Source organism: Sinocyclocheilus rhinocerous, unplaced genomic scaffold (genome assembly GCF_001515625.1).
Source record: "Sinocyclocheilus rhinocerous isolate Xijiao unplaced genomic scaffold, SAMN03320098_v1.1 scaffold295, whole genome shotgun sequence".
In the NCBI taxonomy this organism is placed as follows: domain Eukaryota; kingdom Metazoa; phylum Chordata; class Actinopteri; order Cypriniformes; family Cyprinidae; genus Sinocyclocheilus; species Sinocyclocheilus rhinocerous.
Window position 1 is genome coordinate 259,970 of NW_015647035.1, and position 19,043 is coordinate 279,012.

Consider the following 19,043-nt stretch of genomic DNA (forward strand, 5'->3'; position numbering starts at 1 on the left):
GATGATACTCAGAAAGAGTTCAGAGAACAGAGAACAAAACACCCAGAATACTCAGAAATTACTAATGACTTGGACTGAAAAGGCTTAATTTTTGTGAACTCGGCAACCTCTCCTCTGTGAGAACTTGTTCTAAGCTGTCTGTCTAGTGTAATTGGACCATTACAAATAGTGCAGTCAGCTGGAGCGATGTTAGCAGTGTTTGTCAGTGTTGGGACACTGTAAATGAGCATTTAAGCAAAACACTGAATTCCCTGTGCTCATTTGTTATGTGGTATCATTATTTTTATAGACTACTGAACCTATTTATTGATGTTTTATTGTTTTGTGCTGATTTATTATGATGTACTTTTTGAAACGGGACTTAACATGATACAGCTTAAAGCTAGTTTCAATAGTATTTTTTTATTTAAAAAACGCAAACAAAATAAAATTAGAATATAAAACAAAACTAAAACTGTTCGCCATAGAGCTGAAGCTTTTATTTTGTTCCATACAGGACTTTTATTTTGAAAAGGTCTATCATGTTTCCTGTTAAAACTCTGTTGGTTGCTGCAGGTTACAATCTGAATTTCCACACCGATGCAAAAGTAGCTGTAACTGTACAGCGAGAGATTCGCGAAACTTCATATTCATTTGAATGTCGGCTCGATGATCGGTATGATTTGTGAGTTGGCTTTCATTGCCAAATAACATTTATTTTTTCTTAACTGTCAACTCGCAACATATAGCATACTTACAGTATGTATAATACGTCCTAAATCATGTCTGGTTACTGTGTTTCCATGTTTAAATGGTTAATTTATACTTAGAATCAAATAAAATGCCATTATTAAATATAAATAAACAAATATATATGAAATGATTATATTAGCTTGTTTGCAGATGTTCAGGACAAGTATGTTTTACCCAGGTATGACTTAATTGAAAGGAAATACACTAAAAGGGAGCTGAACTAATGAGTGGAAGGAGGAGAAGCAAACCCAATCGGGGGGGAGGACGGTTCAATAAACCCAGAGGTGGAGGTGGAGGTGGAGGTGGAGGAGGAGGAGGAGGTGGTGGAAGCAGGAAAGCTGCTAGTGGAGATTGGGATGATGGAGATGATTTCAGCCTGGATTTGGGTCCCAGTCAGTCATTCAAGCCTCCGTCATCTAGAGGTTCAAGAGGTGTCCGTGGGGCTCGTGGAGGAACCGGCAGAGGAAGATCTCAGGCACTGCCCAGAAAACATGACGAGGAGGAGAAGAGATCCAGATTTAGACCCGAGCAAGTGCAACTGCCCCTGCAGAAGATACACATGACGACAGCGAACAAACTACAGGTCAAAGAACTGCTGTGGGAACTTCAGAGCCACGAGTATCAGATGCCAAATAGGTGAACTTGACTTTGTTTCTACAGTACATTTTCCCCCATTCATTTTCTCCATAGGTTTTTTTACCTCTTAACCCCTGTGTTGCACTCTAAGCAGTTGTTGGTTGGTTTAGTGTTCGTTTAGTGTGTAATAATTTAATATTGTCACGTAGCGGCTCTGACTATGAAGGTGGTGAGGAGGAAGAGGACGAGGAAGAGGAGTGTGATGAGCTGGACCGTCGTGAGGAAGGTCAGTTCTGGCAAACCCATGATGATGGAGTAGAACGTGCCGAGAGTGACGTCTGGATGGAGGACTCGGTCGAGGAGAAGCACACAAAGCCAGAGCCGGTGATCTCCCTGTTTGCTCTGGGCACTCTTTGCAGGTACACTTTGGCTAAAACAGGCATCACTACTTATATTTCAAGATTATTGTAGTGTTAAAAAAATCCTGTTAAATTTACAATAAAAATACAACACCTGTTTTTTTCAGAAGTCCACCCAAAAAATGTGGTGGCATTGTTTCAGGTATTATAGGATGCCCTATTGGTGCCTATATATTTTACCACTTATGACTGTATACTATATTTAATTATGTAATGTTGATAAATCACTGTACTTGAACTACCAAAATTTGATTTTTACCCTAAAATGTACTGGTACTTACCATAATAATGCAGGTGCTGCATACGATGAATCCAGGTTTATTGTAAGTGGCCTGTTTATAAAGAATCGTCAATGCACATGTTTAGACTGTGCACAGGGTCATACACAAAACACCATCATGGTAACACACGACACTTCAGTAATGCAATAAACATTCACTAAATAATGAAATGTAACACAAAACATCTGAATGTAAATTAGTGATAACAAAAAACAGAAGCAAAACAGTTTAAATAAAATCTAATCGTATGTGGTGTCACTAAGGGACCTCTTTTCCTGTTTTTCACCGTAAATGATACAGTAATTCATTAGCTTTTACTTGCAGTAACCATAAATTTGACAGTATTTTACAGTAAAATTACATATAATGCAATGTTAAGCCATTTACAGTTTTCCATCTTTTAGTTAATATCTGTAATGATTGATTTATAACTGTAAAAATTAAATAACAGAAACTGTAGAAACAAAACACCCTAGTGTACGCTAATGAGAAGATAAAATTATTTATAAAAAATATAATCATATATGATGTGTCACGCACACGCAGGGACTTCTGGGAATGCCTTTTTACTGTTTTTTCACTGTAAATTATATGGTAATTCATAGTTTTTGCTTGCAATAACCATAAATTTCACAGTATTTTACATAAAAATGAAATATTTTTTCACTGTATGATTAATAATCGTATTTGTAAGTAATAAATAAATTAACAGAAAATATAACACAAAACTCCCAAATGTACATTACTGATAACAAAAATAAGAAACATGATTATTTTATATTTAAATGCGTTTAATTTAAAAAAAATGTTTTTTGCTGTTTTTCACCATAAAATTATTTGATCATTCAAAAAAGTTTTTACTTTTTTCTGTTTACAGTGTGTTATAGCATAACATGTGCAGATAGTTTATGCCTGGATGGTAAACGAGGTGTACTTAGTGTACTTTTTAGCTTACTTTTATAAAGTACTGAATCCGTTTGTTCACTCAGTATACTGTATAAGTAACTCAGTGTTTCCCATGTTGCAGATATGGGTTTGACCGTGAGCGCTGTCGACAAGCTTTGGAGGCTGGAGAAGAAAGTGGACGTGGTGAGGTTGGAGCGACATTAGAGCTCCTCCTATCCCAGATGTTCACAGAACGTTTTGGCTCCAGCGCCCTCGGACCCCAAACATCCAAGCTCCCTTCTCAGGAGGAATGTGTAGCTTTGCGACAGGAAGAGGCCCTCGCTTTGACCGCAATCTACGGGGATCGCTTCTGTGAGCGCATCAGCAGTCGTGTTTGGACTATTCAGCTTGATTTGCTGTGGTTGGATGAAAGTCGGAACAAAATTTCAGACTCTTCGAATTGTAAAAAGCAGTCAGGATCCAATCAGGTTTGTAAGTTTTACCTGAAGGGGGCAGGTTGTAAGTTTGGAAACCGCTGCAAGTTCAAGCACCAAACTCGTGAATCGAGCTCTTCCAGAGATTTTTGTAAGGCAAGTCAACCAGGGTTTAGCAGCACAGAAGCTCCCGTTTACCAGCTGGAGATTCGTTTCCAACCAGGTAGTTTATATCCTTTTCAAGCTCCGCTCGTGGCCTTCAGTAGCACCAATGAATCGCTCTCAGGCGCGGGACGCCTCAGTGTCACAGAACACCTGTTCGATCAGTCACTCAGTGCTGCGCAGGAAGGAGAGCCGGTGGTCTACACCCTCGTTTCCTGTCTGGAGGAGGACGGACCTGCCAGAGAGCTGCTGTCTGCTGCTCATCACAAGTACAGTGCTCCGCCCCCTGTTCTGACTCCACCCACTGTCACTCCGGCCAGGAATCGGAGTAGCAGGAACACAGTAGCCAACAGCATTACGACTGATAAAGCAACTAGAGATCAATCAAACAACACCACCGAGAGAACAAACCACAGAGTGAGACAAAAGGAAGGTAAGGGATTGGGCGTCTCAAAACTCGTCGCTATTAAAACTATATTTGAATGAATAGTTCACCCAAAAATGAAAATTCTGTTTTCATTTACATTTGTGTGTTCGATCAGATGCGTCATACCTAAGACAGGATATTGATGATGAACAAGAAGATGGTGACGATGATGATAAAGAAGATGAGGAGGAATGTATCCCAGTGGAAAATGAGAGCTATGTTAACTTGAGGAAGAGGATGGTGAAGAAGAGCGAGATCAGAACTGAGCAGATACTGCAAGAGAACAAGAAGCTCTGCAGAGAGTTCAAGAGGAAACAGGTAACACACCTGATGCAGACCTGCCTTGCCCTCATGGGCTTGGATGTGTGTGTGTGACTGTTGTTGGTGTAGTATAGTATAAACATTTTCCTATCGTTTTCTTATTCTCATATCATTTCAAACCTGTATAGAGTGCTGCAGTGATGTATTTTTGTAGGCCAAACTGTAAGTGAGCGTCACCCTGGTTCTCTCGACAAAAACCCAGTAGGATTTTCATATGTTACTAACAAAAGATTCGTACACAATTATCTCCATCAAGACAATCTTCACAAATTAACACAACTTTGGAACCTAAATACAATCGGCAGAAGCGAAAAGCTAAAGTTAGGCTATAAATGGACTACACCACAGTCGCATGACTTCAATGTCACCACCATCAAGCTTTCTTAATCTGTATTTAAAATATGCAAATTGGAAAGTGAGTTAATATAGTTTGCAAGAGCATGGCAACCTCTGTAGCCCCATTAGCCATACGACTTTTTCGAGACCTGTAAAAGCTTAAGCGTGAGTGGGGTATTGCTGTCATGTGCTGAATGACTGAAATGCATCATAAAAGCTTCTTAAAAAATATTCTGTATGACCAAAGCGCTATATCCCAAGACTTCTGAAATCATTTGATAGCTTTATTTTATTATACAGACTGAAATGTATGTTTCATTCACTGAAAGTCTTGTCCTCTACTGTAGCTTTAAAGGAACACTCCACTATTTTTGAAAATAGGCTCATTTTCCAACTCCCCTAGAGTTAAACAGTTGAGTTTTACCGTTTTCGAATCCATTCAGCCGATCTCCGGGTCTGGCGGTAGCACTTTTAGCTGTAGCTTAGCATAGATCATTGAATCTGATTAGACCGTTAGCATCTCGCTCAAAAAAGACCAAAGAGTTTCTATATTTTTCCTATTTAAAACTTGACTCTACTAAGACCGACTGTACTAAGAAAACTCTGTACTAAGACCGACAGAAAATGAAAAGTTGTGATTTTCTAGGCCGATATGGCTAGGAACTATACTCTCATTCCGGGTGCAGCAGGCGCAATGATATTACGCAGCACCTGAAAATAGTCCCCAGCACGCTTACAGAAGAATCAAGTTTAAAATAGGAAAAATATCGAAACTCTGGTCATTTTTGGGCGAGATGCTAAAGGTCTAATCAGATTCAATGATCTATGCTAAGCTACAGCTAAAAGTGCTACCGCCAGACCCGGAGATCGGCTGAATGGATTCGAAAACGGTAAAACTCAACTGTTTAACTCTAGGGGAGTTGGGAAATGAGCCTATTTTCAAAAATAGTGGAGTGTTCCTTTAAATCCAATAGATCGCCTATTAATAAATTGCATCAGGGTTGATGTTAATGATTTAAAACTTCATTGGTTCCCCCACGTCTTGTGACCAAACCTCATTTTAGAGCATTTTTGGAGTGATTCAGTTTGAAGCTTGACAGCACCCTGTTTCCATTTACTTTCATTATACGAAAGAGAGCAGTCAGGATATTGTTCAAATGTTCACTTTTTGTGTTACACAGTAGAAAGTGATAGAATTTTGAAATAGATTTTTCACAGTTTCATTTTTTGTATCATTATGTGTTCTCTCTCAGTCATCGAGGCGCTATACATCGATGCAGGAGCAGAGGCAGAAGCTACCTGCATGGCAGAAGAGAGAGGCCATATTGGAGTGTTTGGATAAGAACCAGGTTCTCGTCATCAGTGGGATGACTGGGTAAGGCTGTGACCTGCAGCATTTATATTCTGCTAACCAGTTTTATTTGGTTAAAATTGATGTCCTTGACATCTCTTCATATCTGAATTATTGTAACTTTAGATGCGGGAAAACCACTCAGATCCCTCAGTTTATCCTGGATGATTTCCTTCAGACTGGACGGCAGGATAGAGTGCCCAATATTATTTGCACTCAGCCACGGCGAATCTCTGCCATCGCTGTGGCGACCCGAGTGGCCCAGGAACGAGCAGAGGCCCTGGGTCACTCTACAGGCTATCAGATCCGTCTGGAGACCGTCAGGGTAACACAGTTTATACAAACCAGCCACATTTACTCTAGGTGCTGCTTAAGGCGTGAGAGTGATACGTCAAATATTTACCATATATTCTCAATTTGATTTTAATCATCATTTGATTGTCATTTGCTGAATTACTGCTACCATAAGATATGATATATATATATATATATATATATATAACTATTAAATATAAATGTCACTATTTTAGTTCTCGCATTAAATGTTTCATCTTTACTCCAGTCTTCAGTGTCACATTATCCTTCAGAAATCATTCAAATATGCTGATTTGCTGCTCAAGAAACATTATTATTATCAAAGTTGAAAGCAGTTGTTCTGCTTAATATATATATATGTTCAAAAGATTTTTTTGAAATATGAATCTTGTAACATTATAAATGCTCTTACTGTCACTTTTAAACAATTGAAAGCATCCTTGCTGAAAAACGTATTCATGTCTGTATATGTTTTCTTGTGTCCAGTCCTCCAGCACCAGGCTGATGTTCTGCACCACCGGTGTCCTTTTGCGCAGGTTAGAGGGCGACTCTGAGCTCAGCGGCATCACACATGTGATCGTGGATGAGGTCCATGAACGGACAGAAGAGAGGTTTGTGGAAAGCAAATGTACACATAACACAACCTGAGTCTGACAGTAACGCGACTCCTGTCTCACAGTGACTTCCTGTTGCTGGTTCTGAAGGATCTGATTGCAAAAAGAACGGATCTGAAAATAATGATGATGAGTGCAACCCTGAATGCTGAGCTCTTCTCACAATACTTCAACAAATGCCCCAGCATCCATATACCAGGTACTCCATCCCATTCCTGATTTAAAAAAAAAAAGAGAGCTTAAATTATATCATGAAACATTCACTGATCAGTGATCACGGTTATTGATAGTGAAGCGATGTAGTGCAACATTGAAAAGATACAAACTTTAATATTTAATCTATCACACATGTCCTGCTTATTTTTTTAAATGGACTTTCTTATCTGAAGGACGCACATTCCCAGTGGAGCAGTTCTTTCTTGAAGATGCCATCGCTAAGACCAGGTATTCACATAAAACACATTTTGCCTCGTCTATGATTATATTGTATTCTTCACACAATAATAAAAATACAGTCTTTATGTCACAACACGCTTTGTTCTTTTATTGTTAAGGTATGTAATTGAAGATGGTAGTCCATATCGGCGCTCCACAAAGCAAACTCGTCCCTCCGGTCAGGGTGGCAGGGCTGGGAAGGGACGGGCTCCTGTTGAAGACTTTGATGATGATCGTGGCTGGTCCTTCACGAAAAAGGATTCGGTCAAAGACTCCGTCTCTGATCAGCAGCTCAGTCAACAGGAGCTCACTGTCCGATATTCCAGTAAAAATGCTTGAATTCTCTCATTTTATCATGTCTTATTGATTTATTACCAGATTTGTTCTTCATTTCCTGTGCTTATTTTTTGTGGGCGTGCTTATTACTCTATTTCTGTCTTTAGTGATTGTACAAAGTACAACCTGCTTCTTAAATCATTTCTTTATATTAGATCTTTGTGTAATTTGACAAAACACCCTGAAATGTGTATATCTTTGTGCATCTCTTGTTAAGATTACTCAAAGTCTGTAGTGAAAACATTGGCTGCTATGGATCTTGATAAAATCAACATGGACCTTGTGGAGAGTCTGTTGGAGTGGATTGTTGATGGAGACCACAGCTACCCACCAGGTAAAGAGCGCCATAAACCGCTGCACTAGATGCCTGTTCAAATAATCACAGCCTTCTTAGTAAGGTTAAAATAAGTCACAGTGATGGACCGTGTTTTGTGTGTGTTTGTGAATGCACAGGTGCTGTTTTGGTCTTCCTACCAGGACTTGCTGAAATAAAGCAATTATATGAGCAGCTCCAGTCTAACAGGATGTTCAATAATAGAAGAACAAACAGGTACATTGTTCTTATGGGTTATTGCTGGACATGTTAACTGGCAATTTCTTGTCTGAATGAGTGAATTAATCAAGAACGTGTCCTGGTTATATTTTATCTGAAAATCAAAGGAAAATAATCTTTTGTAGCATTCATTCATTCATTCATTCATTCATTTTAAGCTTTCATATGCCCCTTGTCTCATTATCATGATGCAAACAAATAAATATTTTTGAATTGGCAAGAAAATAATGTCACGTTCCACTAAAAGTCTTAACAATAAACTTAATTTTCAAATTATATTAATATTAATATTATACACTACTGTTCAAAAGTTTGGGGTCAGTAAGATTTTTTATTTTTTTTTTTGAAAGAAATTAATACTTTTATTTAGCAAAAATGCATTAGATTGATCAAAAGTGACAGTGCGGAGATTTGTAATGTTAGAAAAGATATTTCAAAATAAAACTTTTTAAAGGTAATGTATATTAATATATAAATAACATTAATAATCAAATGTGTTGTGACATGTTTTGGTTGTCGGATTCACCTGTTAAAAGTGGATGATGATATTTATTTATGAATGTGTGTACATTTTTTAGGTGTGTAGTGTATCCTCTACACTCATCCCTGTCCAATGAGGAGCAGCAGGCGGTCTTTACCCGCCCACCTGAGGGTGCGACCAAAATCATCATCTCCACCAACATCGCTGAAACTTCTGTTACCATTGACGATGTGGTGTATGTCATAGACTCTGGCCGGATGAAAGAGAAGCGGTATGAGACGCTGTCAAATCTAGATGTTTATTTTTCTTGGACACCATTGAATATTCTTTGTGGTTTTGGATGCATTAGCATATGTTTGTGCATGTATTAGGTACGATGCTAGTCGCAGTATGGAGAGTCTAGAGGACGTGTGGTTGTCTCGTGCCAACGCTCTTCAGAGAAAAGGCCGTGCCGGTCGTGTGGCGTCAGGTGTCTGCTTCCATCTGTTTACAAGCCATCGCTTCACACACCACCTGAGCCAACAGCAGCTGCCTGAGATCCAGAGAGTTCCTCTGGAGCAGCTCTGTCTAAGGTAACCACCTTAAAAGGATACTAATCACACAAAAAAACACGTGCTTTTACATCAAAACACTTTAATTAAAGGTTCACCCAAGTTCACCCAAAAATGAACATTTGCTGAAAATGTACTCACCCTCAGGACATCCAAGATGCAGATGAGTTTGTTTGTTCATGGGAACAGATTTGGAGATTTCAGCATTACATCACTTGCTCACCAATGGATCCTCTGCAGTGAATGGGTGCCGTCAGAATGAGAGTCCAAACAGCTGATAAAAACATCAAAATAAGTAATCCACACTACTCCAGTCCATCAAATAATGTCTTGTGAAGAAAAAAACTGTGTGTTTATAATAAACAAATCCATCATTAAGACTTAAAACCATCGTCTCTGGCCAAAATATGAGTCCATAATTCATAATAACGCTTCCTCCAGTGACAAAGTTCATCCACCGTTGTTCTCTTATAGAAAAATCCACCAACGTATTTGTTTATTGGACTGTTTTTGCTTGTAAACGGTGCTTGATCTGTGCATATTCCTCTCCTGATTCAGACGGGACAACGTTTTCACTGAAGAAAGCAATAGTATGGATAGAGGGCTCTTAAATGAATGTTAAAAATATCTTGATGGATTTGTTTCTTACAAAAATGCAGCTTTTCACTTCACAAGACATTATTTGATGGACTGGAGCGGTGTGGATTACTTGTGGATTATTGTGATGTTTTTATCAGCTGTTTGAACTTTCATTCTGATGGCACCCATTCACTCCACTGGTGAGCAAGTGATGTAATGATACATTTCTCCAAATCTGTTCCCATGAACAAACAAACTCATCTATGAGTAAGGATGGCTTTTCATCAAATTTTCATTTTTGGGTGAACTATTCCTTTAATATAAGTAAACTTAATGTGAAACCGAAGTATGACCGGTTTAGATCTTAATAGTTTAAATTTGTCTTCCAGGGTTAAGGTGTTGGAGGTGTTTGCAGAGCGTCCTCTGGAGTCAGTTTTCTCTCAGCTTATTGAGCCGCCCGCAGAAGGCAGTCTGGAGGCCGCTAAACAGCGCCTGTGTGCCCTGGGCGCCCTGACAGACAAGGAGTCTCTGACTCCCCTCGGTTGGCATTTGGCCTGTCTGCCCGTGGACGTCCGCATCGGTAAACTCATGCTGCTGGGAGCTATCTTCCGCTGCCTGGACCCTGCCCTCACCATCGCCGCCAGCCTGGCCTTCAAGAGTCCATTCGTAAGTCATCAGCCACATGTAGAAGATCACACTCCAGCGCAGTACTATGTTACCTGAGATCTTGCCATACTCACAGGTGTCTCCCTGGGATAAACGAGAGGAAGCTAATGAGAAGAAGTTGGGGTTCTCTCTGGCGAACAGTGACCATCTAGCTTTGCTGCAGGCGTACAAGGTCAGTTCAGGCTCTGATAAAATTAATGACTAAAGGGTATACAATTGATAATGTGATGGTTTTTTTTTCTTAAAATTTGTTGGATCATTTTATGCTTTTAGCTTCCAATAAAAATGTATTTTACAGCATTTGAGCTTTTTTAATTCCATTCAAAGACTTTTTTAATTCCATTCTGTTCACATCTGCATATCAGAATCATTATTTGGATTTTTTAAATTCTCGCCATTGGCTTTATTACGCTGATAACATCGAACTTATTGTTTCCAATTGTAAAACAATAAATATAAAAATGATCAGAAATTACTCATGATTTTCACAAACATATTAAGCGGCACAACTGTTTTCAGAAAGAAGACTCTTAGGCTCACCACTGGCTTATTTGATCAAAAATACAATAAAAACAGAAATATTGTGAAATATTACCATTTAAAATAATGTCATGCCACGAGACTTAATAAATCATTCTAATATGCTGATTTGCTGCTCAAGAAACATTATTTTACATAATATTTACAGATTATGTGAACATACTGAAAATATCTCAGTGAATTTTATTTTCTATTGACAATGCTATCAGTAGATTTTTTTTTTGTAACATTTTTGTTAATTAGACCATAAGACACCTTTATCAGTCAATTCTAATCATTTCATGATCAGTCATGAAAATGATCGGTATTCTCAATAAATTGATCTACTTCTGATCGTATCTTTTTTTCATGTTCTTTACGCATTTCTGATAATTACCCATTAAGATCTGAGCCTCGTTCATTATTGGGTGCATGTTCATTCATAGTTCGCTCAGTTCATGTGCTTGAACTACGCTGGTTAATATAATCATGGAGACTTGTGCTGATATGTGACGTGTTTGCTCAGGGTTGGTGGAATGCAACACAGAGCGGATCTAAGGCTGGTTACCAGTACTGCAGAGAGAACTTCCTCTCGATCCGGGGCTTACAGGTGAGACTGGACTCTGATTGGCTCAGTGTAAATGTCAGTCATTTTGGCATACTTGGATAACTGCTCTGTGTTGTGTGTGTGTGTTCTTTCAGGAGATAGCATGTCTTAAAAGGCAGTTTGCAGAGCTTCTGTCTGACATTGGCTTTGTGAAGGATGGACTGAAGGCCAGGGTCATTGAAAAAATTAGCTCGAAAGGAAGTGATGGGGTGCTAGAGGCCACAGGCTATGAGGTAACTGATTCTTGAGTTCAGAGACAAAAACTACAGAACTGAAAGATGTTCAAGTTTATGCACTTAAGATCATAGAAGTGTGAAAAGAAGATCTTCGGGATTAAGCTTTTTCTAATTGATTTTGATTGATTTAAGTGTTTTCATACATTTCTGACAGTGTTGACAGGTAGTAGAGACAGCTTTGAAACCGGAAGGATTTTCGGTTTCAAAATTGAAATTAAAATATAAAAGTATTTTCCATTATTTCAATAAAATGGTGCATTTGTGTTAACGTTCTAGTGATCATCTCTCATTAATATCAGTTTGTGCTATTCTCAAAACTATTTGGAAGATGTTTTATTCCATGTCTTCCAGACAGTGAATGGTTTTTGACACTATATATGTAATATTTAGACTGTTGGGTAAAATCTATACAAGATATATAAACTAAAAATAATGATAAAACCCATTAGTATGAACTCCCAGCATGTGACCTGTTCTTTTAACACCAGTGCTTTTCTGTCCCCCACAGGCCAACCTGAACTCTGGTAACACAAAGCTGATGTCAGCCATGCTGTGCGCAGCTCTCTACCCTAATGTAGTCCAGGTCAGTGCACAAATTTCTCTAGTGTGTAAGATGATTAATGTGAATGTGTGTAAAACATGCTGTGTTTTGTTTAGGTGAGATCTCCTCAGGGGAAGTACAAGCTCACTAGTAAAGGTGCTATGAAGATGCAGCCTAAAGCAGAGGAACTGCGCTTCATGACCAAGAGTGATGGAGCCGTCCACATACACCCCTCATCTGTCAACTTCTCTGTAACTATCTCATCTAAACTACATTTGCGCTGAACGTAGCATCTAAAAAATGATGTAATTTCTACTGAAACAGTGTTTTCAGGGCAGGATTTTGTCCATTCGATTGTGAAAAGTGGGCATTGTTAGACTGCAATATTATCAGTAATATTATTTCTAAATAATTTTACATTTTATTTGAACTGTCTGTCTTACATCATTTGTAAGTTTGTTTTAGAGGCGGATAAATTTAATATATTAAATATATTTTAAAATATAGTATTTTATATAATAAAATTGTGCATGTGTATATAATACATGTGCATGTTATTTTATAAATTTTTAATTTCATTAATAATTTATTCAGTTACATGTATTTTTATTAAATAAAATTGTTTTATATATAATTAACAATATATACACACACACATTTATAAAATATAATAAAAATATAAAATAATATAATAAATTAAAGATGTGTAATTATTTTTAATTCAATATAAACCATATATAATAAAATTATATTAATATATATATATATATATATATATGTGTATATACAGTATATAATACATATTTTATTGTATATAAAAATAAAACACACATCATATAAACTTACATTTATCTAGTTCTTATATAATAACTATATATATATATATAAAATTGTGATTTTGTTATTATAAATGACATGTTATTATATATTTATTTCTTAAATCAAGTGTAACGTTCACTCTGTGTAGGTGCGGCACTATGACAGCCCATACCTGGTGTACCATGAGAAAGTGAAGACCAGTCGAGTGTTTCTCCGTGACTGTAGCATGGTGTGCGTGTATCCCATGGTGCTGTTCGGTGGGGGGCAAGTGAGCGTGGAGCTGCAGCGTGGAGAGTTCATCATCTCTCTGGATGACGGCTGGATCAAATTTGCTGCTGCGTCTCATGAGGTAAAGCAGACTTGCACTAGAATATTACAGTGGCATGCGGTGACTTTTTTTTTAACCGGGTATGCTTAGTGATAAAGACCTTATAATCATGTTTATATGAATTATACCGTGAACTTTTTCTCTCAAATGGCCCGGGTATGCGGAGCATTCGCAGCTTATATGGACGGAACGCCACTGGAATATTATCTAAACTACATTTGCGCTGAACGTAGCATCTAAAAAATGATGTAATTTCTACTGAAACAGTGTTTTCAGGGCAGGATTTTGTCCATTCGATTGTGAAAAGTGGGCATTGTTAGACTGCAATATTATCAGTAATATTATTTCTAAATAATTTTACATTTTATTTGAACTGTCTGTCTTACATCATTTGTAAGTTTGTTTTAGAGGCGGATAAATTTAATATATTAAATATATTTTAAAATATAGTATTTTATATAATAAAATTGTGCATGTGTATATAATACATGTGCATGTTATTTTATAAATTTTTAATTTCATTAATAATTTATTCAGTTACATGTATTATAGTATGCTATGGCAGTATTTGATTTCAGATTGTGTTTATGTAGGTGGCTGAGCTGGTGAAAGAGCTGCGGTGGGAGATGGATCAGCTCTTAGAGGAGAAGATCAGAAATCCCAGCATGGATCTGATCAGCTGTCCTCGAGGATCTCGCATCATACACACCATAGTGTCGCTCATCTCCACACAGTAACACACATTCATCCAATACACAATGTTCTCGCACACCACTCGCATACTATTCAAAATTAAATAACAGTGGGGTGTTCACCTGAAAACAGCCTTATAGCTTGTCAGTAGAAGATTTTGTTGAACTGTGTGGAGGCACTTGAAAAATCTTTCATTCAAATGCAGAAAATGTACTTTGACAATGTGTGATTTCACACAAACATTTCCTAAATCCCAGAGTCCATATTGGACTGCTTTAATGCAGTATAACAAATGGCATGAAGTATTTGTGAGTGAATTGTGTCAAATATAAAATACATTATTATTGTGTTTTGAATTATGTACTTCTATTATAATGTGGGACTACTATGAAATGTCATATTTTTGCCAAAAGATGCATTATGAAGTGTATGTAAAAAAATAAATTAATTAACTGGATTCAAAATAATGGATTTTCTTATTTAAAAATAATCATTTTTTCCCAGTTATATTTAGGCACTTGTGACACTAAATAACAATTGTGTGATTCTATTGTGTTTCTATAATTTGTGCAATTTTTTTAATGTTACAGCTGCCTCATTACATGACTGCATTTTTTGGGTAACACTATTACGGTATTCACCTCAAAAAAATTATATTTTGTGAACAAATTACAGGCTTTTTTCCATTAGATAACATTAACATTTTAAGGTTTGCTTGTAATTATAAATTTTGGATTTATAATTAGGATTTATTGTAGGGGGGACAAATACCCCCTACTAAAGCAAATTATAGACAATTGTAGAAATACAATATTGTGCTCTTAGTAGCAGTACACACTAGGTTTGTCATGAAACATTCTGCCAGGAAAAATGTGCTGTTGTGTAATGTTGTAAAAGTGAAATTCACATGCTTTTGTAATTTCAGATCACTGAGAATGTGAAGCGTGTTGTGTGTGTGTAGGTCTCTCCTGGCCTCAGCAGAGCATCGGGAAAATGAGGCTGAGAAGAGACCGAGATCAGGTACATCTCATTAATTGAGGAACATAATGCCTTTTTCTTGGACTAAAGCAAACATACAGAATTATACAGAAAAAAAAAAAATACAGCATTACATACAGACAAACAAGTACACACATATGACCTGTATATGATATATAGTACAGGTGCATCTCAATAAATTAGAATGTTGTGGAAAAGTTCATTTATTTCAGTAATTCAACTCAAATTGTGGCATTGAATTTATTTAATACACGAGTTTCACAATTTGAGTTGAATTACTGAAATAAATGAACTTTTCCACGACATTCTAATTTATTGAGATGCACCTGTATAATGTATACTATAGTTCAAAAGTTTGGGGTTGGCAAGATTTTTTTTAACATTTCTGAAAGAGGTCTCTCATGCTCACAGAGGCTCTATTTATTTGATCGAAAATACTGTAATATTTTGAAATATTATTACAATTTAATAAAATAGCAGTATTAAAAATAAAATCTTACCGAGCTCAAACTTTTGAATAGTGTACAATTATCATGTGCCACCACTTTGTTTTGTCTGAATTAAAATGTACTTTTAATTCAGTTACCTGGTTAACAGCATCTGGCCAGTTTTGGGTCTCTAAACAGAAGGCACTGTGTTTGGAGTAAGCAGCTCCACCCTTTCCTTTCAATGTCCCATCCAGGAAGTTAGAGGTGTAGAACTGAACCCCAGGCTGTGTAGTGCTCACCTCCAGAACACGACCCGTCCCAGGATGCACCACTCTACTCAGACCAACACGTGCAGCCGTATTAATGCACATAAAGAGTAATCACGTGGGCTCAATAATCCAATTGAAATAACACAGGCTACCGTGCACATTTTCGCTCCAGTGGTGGTTCTCCAGGTGAACACAGACAGAAGTTGTGATCAAAGCCTGGACCAGGCAGCTCTTCCAGTCTAGAGCCCAAGAGGACAAGCTTTCTCAGGTCAAACAGGGTCTTCTCCACAGGTTTCACCTCCCCTGTTACATTGTAACAAAACCATATTTGACAGGTTCTGGTTACAGAAGTTTAAAAGATCGAATTCCCTAAAATAAGCAATGTGATAAAAATACCAGTCGGGATGGTCGTAAATGTCTGGTGTCCCCTGCAGAATTTAGGATATGAAATATCATTTATTGATAGTAGGAATACACCTGTTGTGTCCACAAAAGTCGTGCAGCCTTTAACCATGCAGTGTAAGACGAGGTTTATAAACTGTGTCCTTGTAGCCCTACCTGTCCAGCCAGGTTGAAGTATGAATGGTTGATGGGTGTAGTACGTTCAGTCTGTGCATGGTACAGCACACTCAGTGTGTTCTTCTCCAGCCTGTAGGTGACAGAAGCGTTTAGGTTCCCAGGATAACCCTCATCACCATCTGGACTGAAGTGACTCAGCTTCACTCCATTATCCACTGCCTCTGTGGTCCACACGGCCTGCAACACACAAACGCCATTAATGAGATGCCTACAATCATGCCTGCTGACTCACATAACATAACAACATACAATGAAGCTTAATTCGGACCGAAAAGGACAGGCATGGTTTTCATTTCAGATTCATACATGTCATGTTTGTACAAGTCATACTTTGTACATGTCATACTTTGACAAGCAAAGCCCTTCAGTCCTCCATGCAGAGCATTGGGTCCATTGTTTATAGCCAGTTCATATTCTTTCTCATCTACCACAAACCGGCCCTTAGCAATGCGGTTTGCAACCCGGCCAACCACAGCTCCAAAGTAGCGAGGGTTTGAGAGATATCCTAGAGTGAAATAAAGGGAATTAAGCATTATTTTCATTCTGTATATCTATAGTTAAGTCTAGTGATCGATATATCAGCAAGGCTGATTAATAGGCCAACATTTGGTTATTCTGGAATCATCGGCCTATAACATAACCATAACTGCATGTCTGATTACACGAGTGGTTCTCAACCTTTGGCCACAACAATATTCAAAGGCCCGACTCTCCTAGTAAATTACATTTCAAGAATTCAGAAGTTTAAAGAGTTGAATATTCGTTAGGGTTCCCTCACTTTTTAATTAACCAATGAATTTGCATGACTTAAATGAAGAATTTTACAAATATTTTTACTCACAGTTTCTACCTGATAAAATATTTTAGAGCTCGGCAAACAAGTAAAATGTACATCCTTAATAAAAGTGTCCATGGCATTTTTAAGATTTTATTAATTTGCATGACTTTTCCAGGTCTAGAAATCACACTTTTTATATCCATATATTCATCATATATCATGTATCCAGGTTTTTCAAGACCGTAGGAATTTTGGTTGTTGAGGGGATGAATTCAAAGAAGAAATATCATGATTTTTTTAGTTGTTTAGCTTATTTTAAAGCTTGTTTTGACTTATTTAAAATCATTTGAAGTCTTCTTGAGGCTTACTTGGAAGTTTGCTGCAGATCCCCTGGTTAAGAACCACTTGTGTTTATTTCAGAAAAGTCTTTAAAAGTGCACATCTGTTTTCAAAGATTTTTGCGAATTAAGTAAATATTGTGCATTTGTTCAATCAATTCTCTCAATTTGCATGCATTTGTAGGAATGTCTCATTAATTATTAATATTACATCAGCTATCCTGCTTTCTAAATATTGGTATAATTAGTCTTTTAAAATCATAAATTGGTCGACATTTAGTTAAGACTTTTTTCATAGGAGAATTTCATAGATGTCTTGACTAACTTACATAATGAAATGTTTTATCAACTGGATGTTCCACAAAACTAGAATTAATCTATTTTTTAAAAAAGAAATGCAAAAACCTTAATTTGTTCTCCAATTAATCTAATTGCTATTTAAGAGAAACAGCTGAGATATAACCGAATCATTATTGATTCTTCTCCTTTTTCTTTCTTTCTTTCTTTCTGTACGGACTGTGGCCACATCTGGCGAGGATCCGGTGTGCTGACGGACTTGATCACGCAGCCCAGAGAGAGGATCTCCACACTCACAGCGCCGGAGCGCAGGCGCCATCTCTCCACGGGACCCGGTGCAGCGCCGTACTGCTCTTTACACACCTCGGTCATTCTCAAACAAGCCGTTTGCTCAGACAGGATACACAGCTCCACCACTGAAATGAACGTTACAACACGGCAGTATAAATGACTACATCTTAAGTTAATAAACTACAAAGTACCGCCCTCTGTGTCAGAATCCCTTCTACCAATTTCGAGTGAGTAAATAGAGTTTGCTGGTGTTGTACTGCCACCATCTGGATTGGAGCAGTACTGCGCATATATACATGTGGCCTGCGCTGATTTTGTAATATGCATGTATGAACCATTTTAATTTAAACTTTAAACGTTGATATTAAAATGCATTAAACTTATAAAATGTTTTTTTTTATTTGCACGTTGCACATGAATAAAAACACTATTGAAAAAAGACATTGCAAAACAACATAGTTTTTTCTTTCTTTCAAAAATGAATTCCATCATAACTTATCTCCTGCCTTGTAATTATTAGCTGCTTTACTACATTAATAGTATAAAACAAAACAATCTTTATGGGGTTTGAAGAGGACCAATAAGTGCAGCAAGCTGAAGATCGGATAATATTGATCTAGAATACTAATTATAATGAAATTACAATAACTACAATACAATAATTACAAGAACATTTGATTAATCGCTAATTATTGTATACAGTTGCTATTTGTTTTGTTTAATTTAGCAGTGCCATTTGCTGACAGCTTTGTTCGTTTTTTTTTTTTCATTAATGAATTATTTTGTGACATTGTGACCTGGAGAGTTATAAAATCGGCAATAAATGCAGATAGATTTTAAACGTGTCAGTCTAAAAATAGACCAGTC

The 19,043-nt window shown here is 37.2% G+C and overlaps 2 protein-coding genes across 5 annotated transcripts; one reads left to right on the top strand and one right to left on the bottom strand.

Annotated features, from left to right (window-relative positions):
• The first annotated feature begins 543 nt into the window (after window positions 1–543).
• On the top strand, window positions 544–14,661 carry LOC107708406 (putative ATP-dependent RNA helicase DHX57). 4 transcript variants are annotated; one of them, XM_016512611.1, is made up of 23 exons: window positions 544–664; window positions 911–1,368; window positions 1,518–1,727; window positions 3,036–3,922; window positions 4,032–4,234; window positions 5,827–5,948; window positions 6,051–6,249; window positions 6,726–6,850; window positions 6,919–7,052; window positions 7,243–7,297; window positions 7,408–7,613; window positions 7,842–7,958; window positions 8,078–8,174; window positions 8,756–8,929; window positions 9,030–9,230; window positions 10,178–10,454; window positions 10,531–10,626; window positions 11,500–11,583; window positions 11,676–11,813; window positions 12,325–12,399; window positions 12,474–12,608; window positions 13,325–13,525; window positions 14,098–14,661. In XM_016512611.1, exons 2-23 carry the CDS (start codon window positions 956–958, stop codon window positions 14,239–14,241), a joined length of 4,293 nt encoding a protein of 1,430 aa, XP_016368097.1. In that variant the 5' UTR covers window positions 544–664; window positions 911–955; the 3' UTR covers window positions 14,242–14,661. The 4 variants fall into 4 exon arrangements, with proteins under 4 accessions (XP_016368097.1, XP_016368099.1, XP_016368095.1 ...); XM_016512613.1 differs by having other exon boundaries at window positions 929–1,368; XM_016512609.1 differs by having other exon boundaries at window positions 544–655.
• A 457-nt stretch (window positions 14,662–15,118) lies between these two features.
• On the bottom strand, window positions 15,119–18,358 carry LOC107708368 (aldose 1-epimerase-like). Its single transcript, XM_016512567.1, has 8 exons — window positions 18,052–18,358; window positions 17,151–17,185; window positions 16,829–16,977; window positions 16,452–16,649; window positions 16,299–16,321; window positions 16,046–16,243; window positions 15,783–15,957; window positions 15,119–15,196 (listed from the first exon to the last, which is right to left on the bottom strand). The coding sequence occupies exons 1-8, from the start codon at window positions 18,255–18,257 to the stop codon at window positions 15,119–15,121; spliced, it is 1,062 nt and encodes a 353-aa protein (XP_016368053.1). The 5' UTR covers window positions 18,258–18,358.
• Between the last annotated feature and the right edge of the window lie 685 nt (window positions 18,359–19,043).